Below are 19,250 nucleotides of genomic sequence, written 5' to 3' on the forward strand. Positions count from 1 at the left end.
GCTAAGCAATTGTGCGGTCCGGCTGCTACAGCATGTCATTATGCTGAGACCCGGAACCGCATTTTTTTCTTTGGCAGTACCTGTATTATAGAACAGGCTTCCTATTTAAGATCTTGTACAAATATGCAATAGTTTATAAAATTACTGAAGACACATTGTTGGTGTTAAAGCTTTTTCAGAAGACTGAGTTTTTGCTATGAGAGGTGTAAATATTCAGTCAGATTGATTTTGCAAGTTCTTATGTGTGTGGAGGGGGCGGGGGGGGTGTAATTTCTCATTTTTAAATAATTACTGTTAGGTATGTGCTCTACTGGACAGACAGAACTTTTAAGAGATAATTGTATTAGGATTGATTGTTATTGTATGTGGACATTTATTATGTGTGTGTAATTGTAATCTACCTATAAATAAATTACAAATGAAAAATGACAAAGTATTCAAAATATGGCAGCTAGACTCCCCCCCCCCCCCCCCATGTCAAAGTAAGAGAAGTAACACTGCTTTATATTAAGTTGAACTGGCTTCCTGTGGAAAGCCAGGGCAATTTTTTAAAGCCCCTTAGTAAATGAGCAGTTTGGTTATTGTACCTCATTATTAGACATCAAAGAATAGTAGGAAATTATATGAAACTGATGTTTCCTAACCCAAAAGGGGATATAAAGTTATATACTTGGTTACTTTATTTATTTGTTACATTTGTACCCCGCACTTTCCCACTCATAGCAGGTTCAATGCGGCTTACAAAGTAGTAGGATTACCAAGTATAGTACAGAGAAAAACAGGTTAAGCTTGACAAAGTAGTGGGAAATGTAGATAGGTAATATTATAAGGGAGAGGGGGTAGAGGAGGTAGTAGAAGATGCTAATTTTAGGCTACATTGAGATAATCAGGGGATAGGGTAAACATAGGGAAAAATTGGAGAAGACGTAATCTGAGTCATTGCTAATGTCGCAGGATCAGGTTCGTAGGGTTAGGTCGTGGCATTGGATAAGCTTCCTTGAATAGATGGGCTTTCAGCGATTTTCTGAAGAGTAGGTAGTCTTTAATAGAATGAATGGGTCTGGGTAGGGCGTTCCAGAGCTGACTGCCTTTCTCATATTTAGCAGCAAAATGGTAGAACACTTCCAATTCAAGATGTATTTCTTGTAAAGGACATTTCGTAAAGCTCTTAAAACTTATTTCAGAAATATGTTATAGGAATTAATTGATTTTAGGAGCCATTTTTAGAATGGTTATTTTAAGGTATTGCATTATGGATTGCTTTTTTTTGTAGTCTTGGTTATGACCAGTCTCTTAAAATATGTAAATCACACTGAATTCCTCATTGGGCATATTAGCACTTCATAAGAGATAAAGTAAAAAAAAAAAAAGGCGGTGAGAGCGCCAAGGCTATGGCATCAATTAAGGGGACCCAATTCCTCCTTTCAGAGCAACCAGATGACCTCCATCCTCCGGGTCCAAGTCCAGGCATCTAAGGGCCCTTCCATCTCACATCAGTCTTGCTGGCCATGGGGCCCTCATAGGGTTCCCCTCACTCAGCTCTACTTGTGCACTGCTGCACGAGACACGCTCCTCTCTGAGGATTCTCCTAACACATTCAGTAACCAAGACCATCAAGGAGGCCCCCAAAGACCCCCGGGGACCTTATTCGGCCTCTCGCCACTCCTGGTCACTCACAAAGTCTCAGGAAGGCAACTCACAAAGTCTCAGTCTCAGGGCCCTCACTGGGAGTTCTCTGAATCCCCCGGACCATCTGTGGCCCGACACCTGTTTTCTGGCACCAAGGCGGCCGCCATTCCTATGAGTTTGGTTGTCATCAGGGACTGAGGATATGTGGGCAAAACAAAAACAAACCTTTCCCTTGGTCTCCTCTGCCACTGCTGTCAAGCAATTTCGAGCCTCCCAGATCACTCACAGGGGAGAGGGAGCCTGCATATTCCATACTTTGTACCCGGCAGCAGCACGCTTTCCAGTGCCGGCCAAAAATCTCCTCTCTCCTTCACTCCCAGACCTCTGGGCCCGGGATAGTCTGCCTCCTGCAGAACAGCCTGAGGTCCAGGAGCTAAGGCCCAAACAAACTCAGCCTTGTTAGATGCAGGATGCGGACTGTGCCTTGAGAAGTCAGGCCTATCACACCCACCCAACCTGTACCATCTGCTGGACACAGAGAAATACTGGGGTTCCGCAGCCTGCAGTGGTTTGTTTCTCTACCTCCATCTGCAGGAAGGGACACAACCGCAGGTTGAAAAGGACTGTTCAACTGTAGTTTGACGAGAGAGAGAGCGAGAGAGCACGAGCGAGAGAGATCTTGCTTCACCTATGTGACAGCATGCTTTGGGAAGGGAGACTGCCAGTGACTTCCAATGGCACCTTGAGGAACCGATTTAATAAAGTTTCTTTACCAAGGACACAGAATAGGGAATCAGCCTTAGTAAATCAGTTTCTGAAAGAGCTACTGCTAATCTGGCAGGAGATGCCCATCCCTCTTCTACCCCTATCCACCTCAACAAAAATAAAATTCACTGAAGACCATGTTGGAGGGGTGGGGAATGAGAAGCAAGAGAGGCCTCAGCTGCTGGCTCAAAGTTTTTGGACTGGCGTCTAGATTTAATAGAAACAGAGAAAATTTTAGGCAGATAAAAGACCAATTGTCAAGGCCTTTAATTCATACTTAAGAGTGCATCTTATGCAGCTCAGGAATTCAGCACAATTTGAGATATTTGGTTTAATTTAGTAAAAAAAAAAACACCCACCCACCCCAAACAAAATTCCACAACCTCTGGCCACTTTGTTGGGCAGACTAGATGGACTGTGCAGGTCTTTATCTGCCAACATTTACTATGGAACTATGGAGAAAACATAACTTTTTGTTTTATTTCATCAGCAATAACTGCACCATTCATGGGTTCGAAAGCAACACCCATTTTTTTTTGCGCCTTCCCTAACAGAGGAAAATAAGATCTTTATTCTAATTATAAACCCTTACACATCTTCATAACATCACTGAAAATTCGAGACAAGCTACACACTGTCTCTCCCAGCAAGCCTGTACTATCCCATAGAACTACTGTTTTCTTGTCCAAAAGTTGTTGAGTCCCAGTTCTGTTCAATTAACACTTACCTGTACTTCCTCTTCTGAGATACATTGATGGCATAGGCATTGACAGAACCTTCCACTTTCTTTCCCTAAAAAGTAGAAGAAAAAAAAATCTCTTGAAGATCTGGGATTCACACTTGAGTAGTAGTATAACAGGGTTTTATATATAAATAAAATGTGTAGTGGCAGGTCAAACTCGCATTGATCAGTTTCAATCCTTCTCTGGAAGAACCACACTTCTAGGGGTAAGAGGATAATCTGGTCCCTAGTTCCAGAAGTCTTTAGTTCCTAAGTTGTGATGGTGAATTTTTTTATGATGTGAAACCTAAACCAAGACCAGTTCATTTCACACAGGCCAGATTCCAGATGGAAGGTGAAAGATTCTGCGTTATTCCCCTTAAGACATCCAATTATTATTATTAGTTACATTTGTATCCCACATTTTCCCACCTATTTGAAGGCTCAATGTGGCTTACATAGTTCCGGAAAGCTGGTTACAGACTCCGGTATGAACAATACAGAGTGGTTATTTTTAATTTATTTATTGCATTTGTATCCCACATTTTCCCACCTTTTTGCGGGTTCAGTGTGGCTTAGTACAATTAATTAGATTTGGTGTGGTTCGTCCCATGTGGCAAGAGATTGAGTATTGTCCGCTTCCTAGTTTAATTGTTGTATTTCATTATTCAGTGTTTATGTCGGTTCTGAAAATTGCCAAGTTAAACAGTACACAACATGGTTTAAGTTCTAGGAAGATTTTATAAATAGATCTTAAACATTAAAAAAAGTGACAGATCTCAGTCAATACTTTACTAGTTAAAAGAAAAACATAAATAAGAAGCAAATCAAACCAGTAATTTGAATATAGTACAAAAAAGCAGCTACTGTAGAAATGTTGATTTGGGTAATCTCCTTACTTTGGTAGTGTCAAAAGAGCCAAAACCCCATTATTTTCATCATCTCAATTTCTTCCTCAGTTTTTCCTTCCATATCCTCCTCTAGAACAGGATAAAACAAAACAAAAGGAAATTAACATTATACACTAGACACAAAAAGACATATCAGGTAAAACACAACAGTTTAAGTCTTGGAAAACCTTTTTATCTCCCAACCCTCTCCTCCAAACAAAAGCCACCACTCGCACATGCTTTATAAATACTGTTAACCCAGGAGCAGATGCAGAAAGGTACAGTGAGCCAAACCATGCTGTTACCACAGGGTTAACAGCCAAACAATGCAGAAAGGGATTGAGCACAGATGTCAACTTGTGCAGTAAACATGGTTGCACACAGAATTAAAATGGATGGTAATGAGGCCATTACCTGTTCCCCCACAATGTAAAGAAAAAAAAATGGCACAGTGGTAGAAATGTTTTCTCAAGGTCCAGGGTAGAAGGGTTTGGTAGAAAGGAGTGGGTGTCTAGCGGCACCCCCTCCCCCTACCAGACAACTGAAAATTTCCTGGTGTCTAGCATTACCCCTGGCCTCCCTAAACTTTAAAAAAGCCATAGTATTTAGGAGCACCCCCCCCCCCCCCAAATTCAAAAAGGCTTTCCTGGTGTCTAGTGGCACCCTCCATCCCTCCCCTCAGATCACCATACCATGAAAAGGGCAGAAGTGATGCCCACTCACTCCTGCCTCAATGCCACCAGATGTTACGCCTACCTAGTCAATATCGGGGTAATTGAAATCACCCATTGTGTTCCTCAGTTTGTTAGCCTCCCTAATCTATGATAACATTTCTATATGTCTGTTCATCCTGGCCAGGTGGACAGTAGTACACACGCATCACTATTCTTTTCCCCTTTACACATGGAATTTCAATCCATAGGGATTCCAAGATGTGTTTTGTTTCCTGAAATATTTTTAATCTATTCGATTTAAGGCCCTCCTTAACATACAATGCTACTCCTCCACCAATTTGATCCACCCTATCATTACGATATAATTTGTACCCTGGTATGACAGTGTCCCACTGGTTATCTTCCTTCCATCAGGTCTCAGACTATTGTATCTAATTTTTCATTTATGCAATATATTCTAACTCTCCCATCTTATTTCTTAGGCTTCTGGCATTTACATACAGACATCTCAAACTATGTTGTTCTTATTTACATCTTGCTCAGCAGTTGACAGTGATAATTTGCAATCTTAAAAATCTGCTTTTTATTTAAAGACACCTGGTCTACTATGGTCTACTGCAACCTCACTATCAGGATACCCTATCTTCCCTGTTTTGGTGAGACCGTTGAAAGATACCTAGTTCCAAACCATACATTTTTGAATGACTGTCGGCCTTCCCCCAGTTTCTAGTTTAAAAGCTGCTCTCCTTTTTTAAATGCCGATGCCAGCAGCCTGGTCCTACCCTGGTTAAGGTGGAGCCCATCATTCCAGAATAGGCTCCCCCTCCCCAGAATGTTGCCCAGTTCCTAACAAATCTAAAACCCTCCTCCCTGCACCATCTACCCATCCACGCATTGAGACTCCGGAGCTCTGCCCGTCTCTTAGCCCTGCACGTGGAACAGGAAGCATTTCTGAAAATGCTACCCTTGAGGTTCAGGATTTCAGGTTTCTACATAAGAGAGTCTAAATTGGCTTCCAGAACCTCCCTCCCACATTTTCTTATGTCACTGGTACCCACATATACCAAGACAGCAGGCTCCTCCCCAGCACTATCTAAAATCCTATCCAGATGACGCGTGAGGTCCTCCACCTTTGCACCAGTCAGCCAAGTCACCAGGCGATCCTCACATCCACCAGCCACCCAACTATCTACATGCCTAATAATCAAATCACCAACTACAATAGCCAACCCAACCCTTCTCTCCTGGGCAGAACTCCTGGACACACATCTTGATGTGAGAGGATAATTGCATCCCCTGGTGGGCTGGTCCTGGCTACAGGATTACTTCCAGCTTCACCACGGTGATGCTCTCCTTTTAGGAGACATCCCTCCTCCAAACCAGCACAAGGGTTGCCAGACTGGAGGTAGGACTTCTCTACAATGTCCTTGTAGGTCTCCTCTATATACCCTTGTCTCCATCAGCTCCCCCAAGTCTGCTACTGTAGCCTCAAGAGAACGGACTTATTCTCCAAGAGCTAGGAGCTCTTTGCATCAGGCACACACATATAACCTGTCACCAACTAGGAGATAATCATATATGTGACACTCAATGCAAAAGACTGGATAGCACCCCTCTTCGTGCTGGACTGCTGTCTGCATCTTAGTATTATAGAACTGTTTAATTAAAACTTAAGGTACTACGGATATCAGATGAATATAAAGAGCTTTAAAATTATGTGACATAATTATTTAGTGTTTGTTTCTCAGAAGCTAATTAAATGTAATTAAAACTTATGAAAACTCTCCTCTTGTCCTAATTAGAATAATTGTTAGAATAACTAACTATAAATGAAGAGTTGAGCTAGGGGTGGGTGGGAGCCGGAGAGGGTATGAAGATTGAACTAGGCTCTATTGTACCTTCTACAGTCTGTTAATGCTGTGCCAGAAAATTCAAATTTTAAAACTATGGGCAAAAAGAGTAGAGAGACTAGTTAATAAAAGTTTGCTTCTTTTTATTTTTTCTTCTGTGTATTTTTAACATGACAATTTCTATGCTCATTGAATACTGCATCCCATGGGCATTATTTTGTGGAAAGCTCACCGTAGAAGCCGTGTGATCAGCAGCTCTACCATACAGCTATCTGCATTAATCCACTTATCAGAATTGCCAAGTCCTTCCCAAATGTTTTAGTAATCCTTAATTTGAATACCAAGGCCTTTGAGAGACTCTGGGATAACATCTTTCAAGGACATGTATTTAATTTAATTTGGTATTTGTAAACAGCCTTACCATTAAGATCAAGGTAAACAGACTAAAAAAAGACTAAGAGAAAAGATCTTGTACAGTGTAACACAACTTTATGATATGTGCAAAACCTTTTCTATATAAGAAATAACCTGATACATATAACCGGTGTTATTCATTATCGTAATGTAAGCAAACGTGATTATTAACTCTGCCATAGCTCGTATCTTAGACCTACGTACTGGTCAATGTTTCAGAGATTAAGTACATAAGTGTTGTAGTTTGGTTATTGGTGTTCAGCTTGTGACACTATTTGATTCATTTCAGATGTATTTTTGAACAAATGGGAAAAGATACAAAACTACATTGGGTTTAAACAAAATTACACTGCAATATATGAAAAGTAGCATAAATGTTTTGCAATTTTTCTGGGCAATATCATACCCATTTATGCAAAAATAGCATCAAGACATAAAATTAATGTTATCACAGATACCAAACTTATTTTCATTACGTTCAACACAAATCTGTTACACCAATTTTAGTTCAAACACGTTATAAACTCGTGTATAAGAGAAAAGAAAATATTAACAGATAAAACAAAGTGACAGCTTTTTATTTAAGTAGCTTACTGTATATACTTGCATACAGGTTGCAAAATTTTGATCATTCTTAATCTCAAAAGTCAAGGGGAGCGACCGACCTATATGCAAGTCTACTAGCCTTCCCTACTACCCACACTGGTTCGAGTACTTCCCCTCCCAGGTCTTCCCAGGTCCCACTGGCAGCAAGCATGGTGCTCCTTCCCTTGCCTATGCTGTTTTCAGCTATACTTGCTCCTGGTGTTATAAAGCAGTTTCAGCACCAACATAGGGCCTTCCTCTGGCAGAAAACTGAACCCAGTGGCGCACCCTAGCACAGACCTGTAGAGCACCAATTCCCAAACCTGTCCTGAGGGAACCCCATATAGTCAGGTTTTCAAGATACCCACAAGGAATATGCATGAGATTGGTTTGCACACCAAGGAAGCAGAGAAAGAGAAGTTTTTAGAATTTGGAGGAAAGTTTGACAGTCCCTCAGAAGCTCATAGTTCAACGTGAGGTATCTGAAGGATACTATCAAAACATGAAAATTACAGAACCCTGACAGAGAGGTTGCAACAAAGGCAAAAGATAAGAACCTTTAGTAGAGAAGAGTAAATGCTGCAAATTATCCTTGTCAACTGCTAAGCAGCTTATCTACGCAAACAAAAAGAACACACTTTGAAATGTCCTCATACAAATGCTAGAAGCCTAAAAGTTAAGGTGGGAGAGTATATAGCACTAAAAGAAGAAATAGATATAATAGACATCTCAAAGACCTCGCAGAAGGAAGATAACCAATGACACTTACCAGGGTACAAATTATATCACAATGATAAAACGGACCAAACTGAAGGGGGTGGGAATATAGTTTAAAGATGGAATTGAGACTAACAGAATAAAAATTCAGCAAGAAACAGATAGTAAAACAGAATCCTTATGGATAGAAATTCCATATATGACGGGAAAGATAATACTGGTAGGGCTATACTGCCCTCTGCCAGGTCAGAACAAAGAGATAATGAAATGTTAACAGAAGTTAGAGAAGCTAGCAAATTTGGCAACACTAATGGATGATTTCAATTACCTCAATATTCACAGGATAAATGTCACATCAGGAAATCTAGGGAGGTAAATTCCTAATAGAATGACTGCTTTATGGAGAAGCTGGTCCAGCAACTGACAAGAAGGAGAGCCATTTTAGATCTCATACACTAAAGAAATCTACTGGAACAGCATTTAACTTATGAAAGGGCAACCATGGTAAAATAAGGAAAGTGTGTAAAAAAAAAGCTGAAAAGGAGCAGCTTCAAAGGTTGGGCATGGACATTGCTTAAAAATACCATCTTGGAAGCCCAGACCAGGTGTATTCTTAAAAAAAAAAAAAAAAAAGAGGAAGGCAGGCCAAAACAATACCATTAAAAGATGGGGAGAAGGTGGCTATTTACTCAAAAGAACATCTTTTAGAAAAAAAAAAATCCAACTGAAGAAAACTGGAAGCAGAATGAATGCTAGCAAGCGAGGTATTGATAAAGGGGAAGGGAAATGGGACTTGATATACCGCCTTTCTGAGGTTTTTGCAACTACATTCAAAGCGGTTTACATATATTCAGGTACTTATTTTGTACCAGGGGCAATGGAGGGTTAAGTGACTTGCCCAGTCACAAGGAGCTGCAGTGGGAATCGAACTCAGTTCCCCAGGATAAAAGTCCACTGCACTAACCACTAGGCTACTAAAGGCTAAAAGAATTTGAAAAGAAGCTTGCTATAGAGGCAAAAACTAATAGCAAAATCTTTTTCAGGTACATTAGAAGCAGAGAGCCTGTGTGGAAGACAGATAATCCAGGAAACTACAGATCGGTAAGCCCAAATACTGAAAACTGTCCAAGTCCAGCCTTTTCTAATTCTGCTATATTAAAATGCCTCAGTATCGCTCCATGCTGCGACTTCACCTTGAGCACTGTGTTCAATTTTGGTCACTGTATCTCAAAAAAAAGATAGTACAGAATTAGAAAAGTTTCAAAGAAGTCTAGAAGCAAGATTTCTGGAAATTTCCATAAGGAAGGCAAAAACTGACCCCCCAAAACCCAGAAGACACCAGTGTTCCATAAATCTAATTAATGATGCTCTTTCCTTATTAGCATAACCTACTGTGGGTGCCATGTTATCTAAATGCAGATCTAGTATAAGATTCAAATCTTCCCCATTAACTCTACTTCCAGGTGTTCAGCAAGAAATTTGGTAAGTGAAGAAATGGTGTGCTTTAAGCATGTAAAATAGATATTTTCTTGCATTATGTTCTGAAGTGTTTATTGCTCCTGTTTGGCCAGCAGACGGTGCATATTTATGCTTAAAGCTGTTACAGAGGAATCATTTGTCTTTCTTTATTTGACACAGAAAATAGGAAGTGTCTGTAGCGATGTAACCAGTTATTTAAAACTACCCAGTAGTGCTGTTGCTTCAGTCCTAGCCAGAAATGAAAGAGATATCTCTTTGCAGAGGCTCTGTGAACAGTTATATGTCCTTCCCAGATACTGTTTAGACAGAATATAGATATTTAGTTAGTGTTATAATTGATCCATATTTCAGTTACATGTTATTGTTTGCCAATTGCACATTTTTTTTGTTTAGTGTTCAATTTTTATGAGACCAAAACTGTTTGCTCTTCTTGACCGGACTGACAAAGAATCTTGGTGATTTGTGTGTTGGGTCTGTGACTGCTTTCTGAGAACTGTGGCCCACAGAAGGTGGCTACTACTACTACTATTTAGCATTTCTATAGCGCTACAAGGCGTACGCAGCGCTGCACAAACATAGAAGAAAGACAGTCCCTGCTCAAAGAGCGTACAATCTAATAGACAAAAAAAAAAATAATAAAGTAAGCAAATCAAATCAATTAATGTGAACGGGAAGGAAGAGAGGAGGGTAGGTGGAGGCGAGTGGTTACGAGTCAAAAGCAATGTTAAAGAGGTGGGCTTTCAGTCTAGATTTAAAGGTAGCCAAGGATGGGGCAAGACGTAGGGGCTCAGGAAGTTTATTCCAGGCGTAGGGTGCAGCGAGACAGAAGGTGCGAAGTCTGGAGTTGGCAGTAGTGGAGAAGGGAACAGATAAGAAGGATTTATCCATGGAGCGGAGTGCACGGGAAGGGGTGTAGGGAAGGACGAGTGTGGAGAGATACTGGGGAGCAGCAGAGTGAGTACATTTATAGGTTAGTAGAAGAAGTTTGAACAGGATGCGAAAACGGATAGGGAGCCAGTGAAGGGTCTTGAGGAGAGGGTTAGTATGAGTAAAGCGACCCTGGCGGAAGACGAGACGGGCAGCAGAATTTTGAAGGTGGCCCCAGTAACCTAAAAATCACTGGGGATAATTAGAGTGGGAGACTCGTCTAGAGGCGGTTGTGACCTCAGTGGGAGGAGGATGCTAGTGTAGAGCACAAGCAGCAGACCTGACCTGGGGATAGACCCTCAAAGTGGCTGCAGGTTAAGCCCAGGCGTTTCACAACAGTAAGCAAATCAAAGAAAGCCCCCTGTTGTGTATTACAAGCATAAATATTGAAGGTAAATCTCTGTTGATATAACTACATCTTTAAAAGTATATATCTTCCTTCTTTATTAGCTACTACTTTATGTATCAGCCATGGGATAGCAAGAGACAGAAGTATACCCATTTCTTTTGTTTTTGCTGAAAGCTTATTAGAAGCTAATTTTATTATAAAGTTTGTGATGTAATAGGTATTCATACTTAGGCAACAAATGTGTCTCTTGTATAAACATTACATCTGTATGTAACCGATAAGCAAAATCTTTTTTTAACAATAAATTTTTATTGAGATTTGAAAAACAGCAAACCATTCACAATCAGTGGTGTACAACATTAAACATACAGACAACCTAAGTAAATCCCCAACTCCTTCACCCACCCCCAAACATCTCATTCCGTAGAGCCAGAGCTCCCATTATAACTCCTCTCTTCAAGTTACCCCCTTAGACCCCAAACCCTATCCCCAAGCAAAATCTTCTTTTATATAAAGAAGCCCAATTGGTGAATTTAACCCTTTCACATTAAGGGTCATAAAATCTCCCATGTCTGATCTCTATAAGGCTTAAACAATCTGCAGATCTCTTCAAGCAAACAGAAAAACAGTAAGGCAAGTTTAAAAGAAACAGTCTGGAGGTTTAATCTAAAAACTGTTAGAGGCAATTCCCAAAGACCCCCCCCCTCCCCCCCCCCTATTTTCCACATCTATTTTTCAACAATTAAGTGCAACAATCCCAGACAAAGTAATACAAGATTTTCAAGGAGACTAACCATCTATTGCGCATAATAGCCACATTATTGGGCCCCACTACCTAGTGAATAATTAACTCCACGACTGGTGACTGACTGTAGACGTAATCAGGTTTTTCCTTGTGATGGTAAGTATCTGATGTTTGACCTAAATGCCCCTTGCCCCTGGAGATTCATTGCCATATTGGGCGATTCTAAATACTAGACAGCGCAGTGGTTGATTTAAGAGAGACTCCTGAGAAAATAGAGTCATGGGATAGGAGGCAATGTTCTGTTGTGGATTAAGAACTGGTTATTGGACAAAAGAGGTTAAATGGAGATTTTTCTCAATGGAAGGAGGGTGAACAGTGGAGTACCACAGGGATCTGTACTGGGACCAGTGCTATCTAATATATTTAGAAAAGATCTGGAAATCGGAACAAGTGAGGTGATTAATTTTGCAGATACAAAAATATTCAAAGTTGTTAAAACACAGGCGTACTGTGAGAAATTGCAGGAAGACCTTAGGAAATTGGAAGACTGGGCATCCAAATAGCAGATGACATTTACTGTGGACAAATGCAAAGTGATGCACATTGTGAAGAATAAATCAAATCAGTTACCTGATAATAGGGTCCACTTTGGAAGTCAGAACCCAAGAAAAAGATCTAGGTGTCATAGACAATAAGCTGAAATCTTCTGCCCAGAATATGGTGGTGGCCAAAAATGCAAAAGCTAGGAAATATTAGGAAAAGGATGGTAAATAAGACCAAGAATATACTATAATGCCTCTGTATCGCTCCATGGTGTGATCTCACCTTGAGTATTGTGTTCGATTTTGGTCGCCATATCAAAAAATAATCACAAAACCCAACAGGACAAATTTTTAAAATTCAGACTTCATAATATATATATATATATATATATATATAAAAAATCAGCAACCACTTAACTTCACAAACACATGGACTTCAACACACTTAAGAGTTCAGGTACATAGAGGCAAACAATTGATGAATGCTACTAAAATGCTTGGACTTTGAATAGCTGTGTGCTGTAAGAGGTTTGATAGTTAGCTTGCCTTGCTGGCCATCTGATGCCTCTGTCCTTTTTTAAAATTTGTTTAAAATGTTTCAAAAATTTAAAAAAAATGTAACAAATTGAAGAGTATATAATTAATAGATCATTTGTGAGAATAAAAACGTGAGTTTGTTACTCTCTGGGCGAGACATTTTTTCTATAATTTGATTTTTTTGTTGCCAAGCGGCATCACTCCTAGCTTGTTTTGGACTATATGAGTTTCTGCTAGGTACTTGTGACCTGGATTGGCCACTGTTGGAAACAGGATACTAGGCTAGATGGACCATTAATCTAACCCATTCTTATGTTATCCCTCCAAGCTCAGTCTCCACAAGTCTTCTCAAAGTCTCAAGACTGATACTCTGTCCCACGCTCACCAGCGAACCTCTCCTTCCCTAAAAGGTTGTTATGCTGGAAAAAAAAAAAAAAGTTCCACAGAACAGGGGGAGAGGTGAAAGGAGGGAAGAAGTATAGTCACAGGGCACCAGAGACCAGGATCTGAAAACCTCCAGTTATGACCCTGCAGACTCAAGCTAACCAAAAAGCTCAACTGGGGATTAGCTGACCAACTGGACCAGCAGCAAAGCACTCAGAACCAGAAAAGTGTGTCCATTCACTTGCTGGAGATAAAGAACTGGAAACTAAGCAGAGACATTTCCTGGCATCCAGTCCAGCTCAGTATTTTCTCTCTCTACCTGCTAGTTGATGGACACAACTATCCCACAGGTTCTAGAATACTGGGAAGCTACTTAACAGAAAGAAAATATTTTATTTTTTCTTATATATTGCCTGGAAGCCAGAAAACTATCAAAGCAGTGTAGGTATTTTTCTGTCCCTTGAGGGCTCACAATGTAAACCTGTACCCGAGGCAACAGAGGATTAAGTAACTTGCTGCAGTGGGATTTGTACAGACTTTCCCTGGTTTTCAGCCCACTGGTGTAACCATTAGGCTACTCCTCCAAAAAACAAACAAAATGTATTTTGTTTGATGAGTGCACTATTACCTCTTCTGCTGCAAGAGGATAATCCAACCATCTAAACACATATTTTTTCTAACCAACGACAAAATCTAACACAGAAGACTCTGTAAAGTTCTGTGGCCAAAACCAAGATCTTACCAGTTATCTGCCGCTCCTTTGGAGGCCCACCACTTTTAGAGTCCTTATGGTCTTTCTTGTCATCATCACGCCTTTCTTTCAGTCTTGTAGGGGAATTGGAAGATGATCTGTGTCTTCTGGGCGACCTAGAATCTTAAAATCACAAGTTAGCAGCAAAGAACAAAACAAATGACATTCTAGCTTAACATGACTAATGTATTTAAATAAAACTGATTAATTAAAGAAATAAATGCAGAAGGAGACAACTGATTCTATTTTGTTTTTGTGTTTTTAAGGGGCTGCAATACTATTAATGTAATATGTTTATGGCCAATTTGGAAAGTCAGTGGCACTGCCATAAGTACATAAGTATTGCCACACTGGGACAGACCAAAGGTCCATCAAGCTCAGCATCCTGTCTCCAACAGTGGCCAATCCAGGTCACAAATACCTGGCAAGATCACAAAAAAGTTCAATACGTTTTATGCTATCCTGGAAATAAGCAGTGGCTATTCCCCAAGTCAATTTAATAATGGTCTATGGACTTTTCCATTAGGAAGCCGTCCAGACCTTTTTAAAACCCCGCTAAGATAACTGCCTGTACCACACTCTCTGACAACAAATTCCAGAGTTTAATTACAGGATGAATGAAGAAAATCTCCGATTCGTATTACATTTAGTACTTTGTAGCTTCATCGCATGCCCCCTAGTACTAGTATTTTTTGGAGAGAGTAAACAAATGATTCATGTCTACCCATTCCACTCCACTCATTATTTTATAGACCTCTATCATATCTACCCTCAGCTGTCTTTTCTCCAAGCTGAAGAGCCCTAGACGCTTCAGCCTTTCCTCAGAGGAAGTCGTCCCATCCCCTTTATCATTTTTGTCGCCCTTCTCTGTACCTTTTCTAATTCCACTATATCTTTTTTGAGATGAGGTAACCACTAGTTACTCCCATCTCTAGATCATTTATAAATATGTTAAAAAGCAGCAGTCCCAGCACAGACCCCTGGGGAACCCCACTATCTACCCTTCTCCATGGAGAATACTGACCATTTAACCCTACTCCTGTTTTCTATCTTTTAACCAGTTTTTAATCCATAATAGGACACTAACTCCTATCCTATGACTCTCCAATTTCCTCAGGAGTCTTTCATGAGGTACTTTATCAAACGCGTTTTGAAAATCCAGATACACAGTATCAACTGGCTCACCTTTATCCACATGTTTTTTCACCCCTTCAAAGAAATGTAATAGATTGGTGAGGCAAGATTTCCCTTCACTAAATCCATGTTGGCTTTGTCTCATTAATCCATGCTTTTGAATATGCTCTGTAATTTTGTTCTTTATAATAGTCTCTACCATTTTGCCTGGCACCGATGTCAGGCTCACCGGTCTATAATTTTCCAGATCCCCTCTGGAACCTTTTTAAAATATAGGCGTTACACTCGCTACCCTCCAATCTTCCGGTGCTATGCTTGACTTTAAAGATAAATTACATATTACTAACAATAGTTCCGCCAGTTAATTTTTGAATTCCATCAGTACCATCCAGTCCAGGAAATTTGCTACTCTTCAATTTCTCAAATTGCCCCATTACATCCTCTATGTTTATAGAGATTTCATTCAGTTTCTCTGACTCGCCAGCTTTGAATACCATTTCTCTCAAATCTTCCTCAGTGAAGACTGACGCAAAGAATTCATTTAATCTCTCTACTATAGCTTTGTCTTCTGATTGCCCCTTTCACCCCTCGGTCATCTTGCAGTCCAACCAATTCTTCTGCCGGCTTCTTGCTTTTAATATACCTAACATTTTTACTATGTGTTTTTGCCTCCAACACAATCTTTTTTTCAAAGTCCCTCTTTGCCTTCCTTATCAGAGCTTTGCATTTGACTTGACACTCCTTATGCTGTTTCTTATTATTTTCAGTTGGTTCCTTTTCCATTTTCTGAAGGATTTTCTTTTAGCTCTAATAGCTTCCTTCATCTCACTTTTTAAACATGCCGGCTGTCGTTTGGTATTCCTCCCTCCTTTAATACACAGAATATATTTGACTTGGGCTTCCAGGATGGTATTTTTGAACAGTATCCATGCCTGATGTAAATTTTTGACTCACATAGCCACTCCTCTAAGTTTTTTATTCATCATTCTTCTCATTTTATCTGTCTCCTTTTTGAAAGTTAAATGCTAACATGTTGGATTTCCTGTGTATACTTATTCCAAAGCTAGTATCAAATCTGATCATATTATGATCACTGTTATCAAGCAGCCCCATTACATTGCCTCCCACACCAGATCATGCGTTCCACTAAGGACTAGGTCTAAAATTTTCCTTCTTGTCAGCTCCAGTATCAACTGCTCCATAAAGAAATCCTTGATTTCGTCAAGGAATTTTATCTCCCTAGCATGCCATGTTAGTACATAAGCATTGCCACACTGGGGCAGACCAAAGGTCCATCAAGCCAAGTATCCTGTTTCCAACAGTGGCCAATTCAGGTCACAAATACCCGGCAATATCCCAAAAAAAGCTCAATCCATTTTATGATGCTTATCCCAGAAATAAGCAGTGGATTTTCCCAAGTCAATTTAAATACGGACATAAGTATTGCTACACTGGGACAGACATTTACCCAGTGAATATTGGGGTAATTGAAATCACCCATTATTATCGTGTTGCCCAGTTTGTTAGCCTCCCTAATTTCTGATAACATTTCTACATCTGTCTGTTCATCCTGGTCAGGCGGAGGGTAGTACACTCCCATCACTATCCTTTTCCCCTTTACACATGGAATTTCAATCCATAGGGATTCCAAGATGTGTTTTGTTTTCTGCAGAAGTTTCAATTTATTTGATTCAAGGCCCTCCACCAATTTGATCCACCCTATCACTACGATGTAATTTGTACCCTGGTATACCAATGTCCCACTGATTTTCCTCCTTCTACCAGGTCTCAGAGATGTCCATTATATCTAATTTCCATTTAGTGCAATATATTCTAACTCTCCCACCTTATTTCTTAGGCTTCTGAAATTTGCATGTAGACATTTCAAACTATTTTTGTTGTTCCTATTTACATCATGCTCAGTACTTGACAGTATTAATTTACAATCTTTTGTCTGATTTTTATTTAAGGACACCTGATCTACTATGGTCTGTTTTGCAACCTCACTATCGGGATACCCTATCTTCCCTGTTTTGGTGATAGCTTTAAAAGATACCTTATTCCGAACCATGCGCTTTTGAGCGACTGTCAGCCTTCCCCCAGTTTCTAGTTTAAAAGCTGCTCTCTCTCTTTTTTAAATGCCGATGCCAGCAGCCTGGTCCCAACCCTGGGACCTGGGAATTGATTCCTATAACATGTTTTCTGTTCTCAAGTTAAGACTGCACATGCTGCAGAGGCAATATTCTCAGATGGGATGGGGTGGAGGGAATCAGATACAAAAGGCTAAAGTTAGGGTCATCTTTGATTACAGGCTTCAGGAAGGAGCCCTGGTCTGAGACTCTCACCAGAATGATTTGAGCTATTTTTGATGGCATATGAAAAAGGGCTATAAATTAAGGTTCATGGTGCTTCAGCCCAGTTCCAGTTTCACTATGCAAGAAGTTCAAAGGAGGAGGAAGAAAAATTACAGATGGCTTCTCCTTAGCCCACGTCATCCTCCCCCATCCCCCCAAAAAGTTAAGAAATATTATTAGTAAGAAAACTGCCATCACACAGTTTAGAGTAGCTGTGCTCTCTGCCTCTAGGATGCAATGGTTTGATACACTTGTTAATAAACAAAGTCAATGCTATGCAATTTAACCATCTCTTCACCTTGATCGCCGCCTGTGAGGGGATCGGGAGCGGCTTCTCCTCCTCTCTCGAGACCTTGACCTTTCTCGTCGTCTTCTCTCCCTTTCCCTGGAAGTGGAACGAGATCTTCTGCGCTCTTTAAAAATAATAGTTTTTAAAATGTTAAGGAAATTATACAAAACATTAATGCATATGAACATTTCAAAACGTATTAAGTGTTTTGGGGACAAGGGCAGGTGCTTTTTACTACAGATATACACCATTTAAAAAAGTATTTTACAGAGGTTTAGTTTAAAAGGTTGAAAAACTATATTATTTTGTACTTGGAAAGTACTTATGAACTAGTTGGTAACAAATGCTACTGAGTACACATGCATACTCAGGGGTGGGAAACCGTAATCAGGACTTGATACTTGCTATCAAGCCCAAGTGAAAGCACCGCATGGTTACATAAAGACAGACAAAGCTTGGGCAGGAAGAGAAGAGCAAAAATATTGCTTAAAAAAAAACCCTACAACAAACAAACCCCCCCCCCCCCCCATCCAACTACCCACTCCTAAGACCTGCTATGTTATTCTTTCCTTCTGTTTACCTTAGTCTTCGGGGGGGGGGGGGGGAGACCATCGGACTGTAGGCAGTTACCAAGGGCCCACAGTAGTAAGGGGCCCGAGTGCATGACCCTTAGAGCCCGGGGGGGCCCAGATCACTGTCTGTCCGCCCCTGCTTAGTCTAACAATACAAACAAAAGAACATGTATCTAAAAAAGCTCGCCTTCGTTCACGCCGTTCGTCAATTCCTCCTGCTCTAGGTTGGAAAATGCCGGCAATGCCTCATTTATTGAGATTTACGACCTAGTTTCAAAGAACCAAAGCGTGAACCTTGCATCAGAAGAACTCTAAAACAGGTATAAGGGAAAAATCTATTACTGTTTTACTAGCCCGAACCTGCTTTCTACAACACAACGAACTGCGCTTCTAACGTCGAGGTGACGAAAAACTTCGATCTCCCGATACATTACCTCTACGAGCTCCTGGCGGCGACCGACTCCGGCTACGAACCATCACTATCCACCACCACCTCCTCCAGGTCAAGCAACGAAGAAGATTCACCCACACACTAACAGCTTCCGGCCTTGAAGTCTCCCGCACTGCGACTGCGCATGTGTAGTCACATCGCATTTCCGGACTTGAGGTTACCGCACATGCGTATTCACTCATCGAGCTGCTCCTAGGATTTGGATAGAAAAAGAAGACGAAGTGAGCATTTCTAATCCATTATATGAGCCAGGGAGCTTAGGTAGTGAACAGAAGAGGTACGAGCAGGGCTTTTTTTTTGAGGGGGTACTGAGTACCGGTACATTTTCTATTGTTTGCTGCCTAAAACTGACCTATGGACCCAGTGGTGTGCTGGTAAATGTTTAACAACAGGCTCTGTCCCCGGTCCCCCTCTGCGCCCCCCCCCCCCAAATTGCAGAGCTGGCTATAGCCGGGGAGAGAGCCGCCAGGAGCATGAATTAAATGTTCCCA

The 19,250-nt window shown here is 40.6% G+C and overlaps 1 protein-coding gene across 1 annotated transcript; it reads right to left on the reverse strand.

The window, feature by feature from the left end:
* Positions 1-3,121: 3,121 nt before the first annotated feature.
* On the reverse strand, positions 3,122-18,902 carry LOC115459675 (U4/U6.U5 small nuclear ribonucleoprotein 27 kDa protein-like; the record flags this gene model as incomplete). The annotated part of the gene is made up of 5 exons (XM_030189483.1): positions 18,743-18,902; positions 17,746-17,860; positions 13,951-14,075; positions 4,041-4,095; positions 3,122-3,186 (listed from the first exon to the last, which is right to left on the reverse strand). Coding segments are annotated over exons 1-5 (520 nt in total), but the record flags the coding sequence as incomplete, so codon positions are not given.
* Positions 18,903-19,250: the final 348 nt, after the last annotated feature.

This window comes from Microcaecilia unicolor, unplaced genomic scaffold (assembly GCF_901765095.1).
Source record: "Microcaecilia unicolor unplaced genomic scaffold, aMicUni1.1, whole genome shotgun sequence".
NCBI lineage: Eukaryota > Metazoa > Chordata > Amphibia > Gymnophiona > Siphonopidae > Microcaecilia > Microcaecilia unicolor.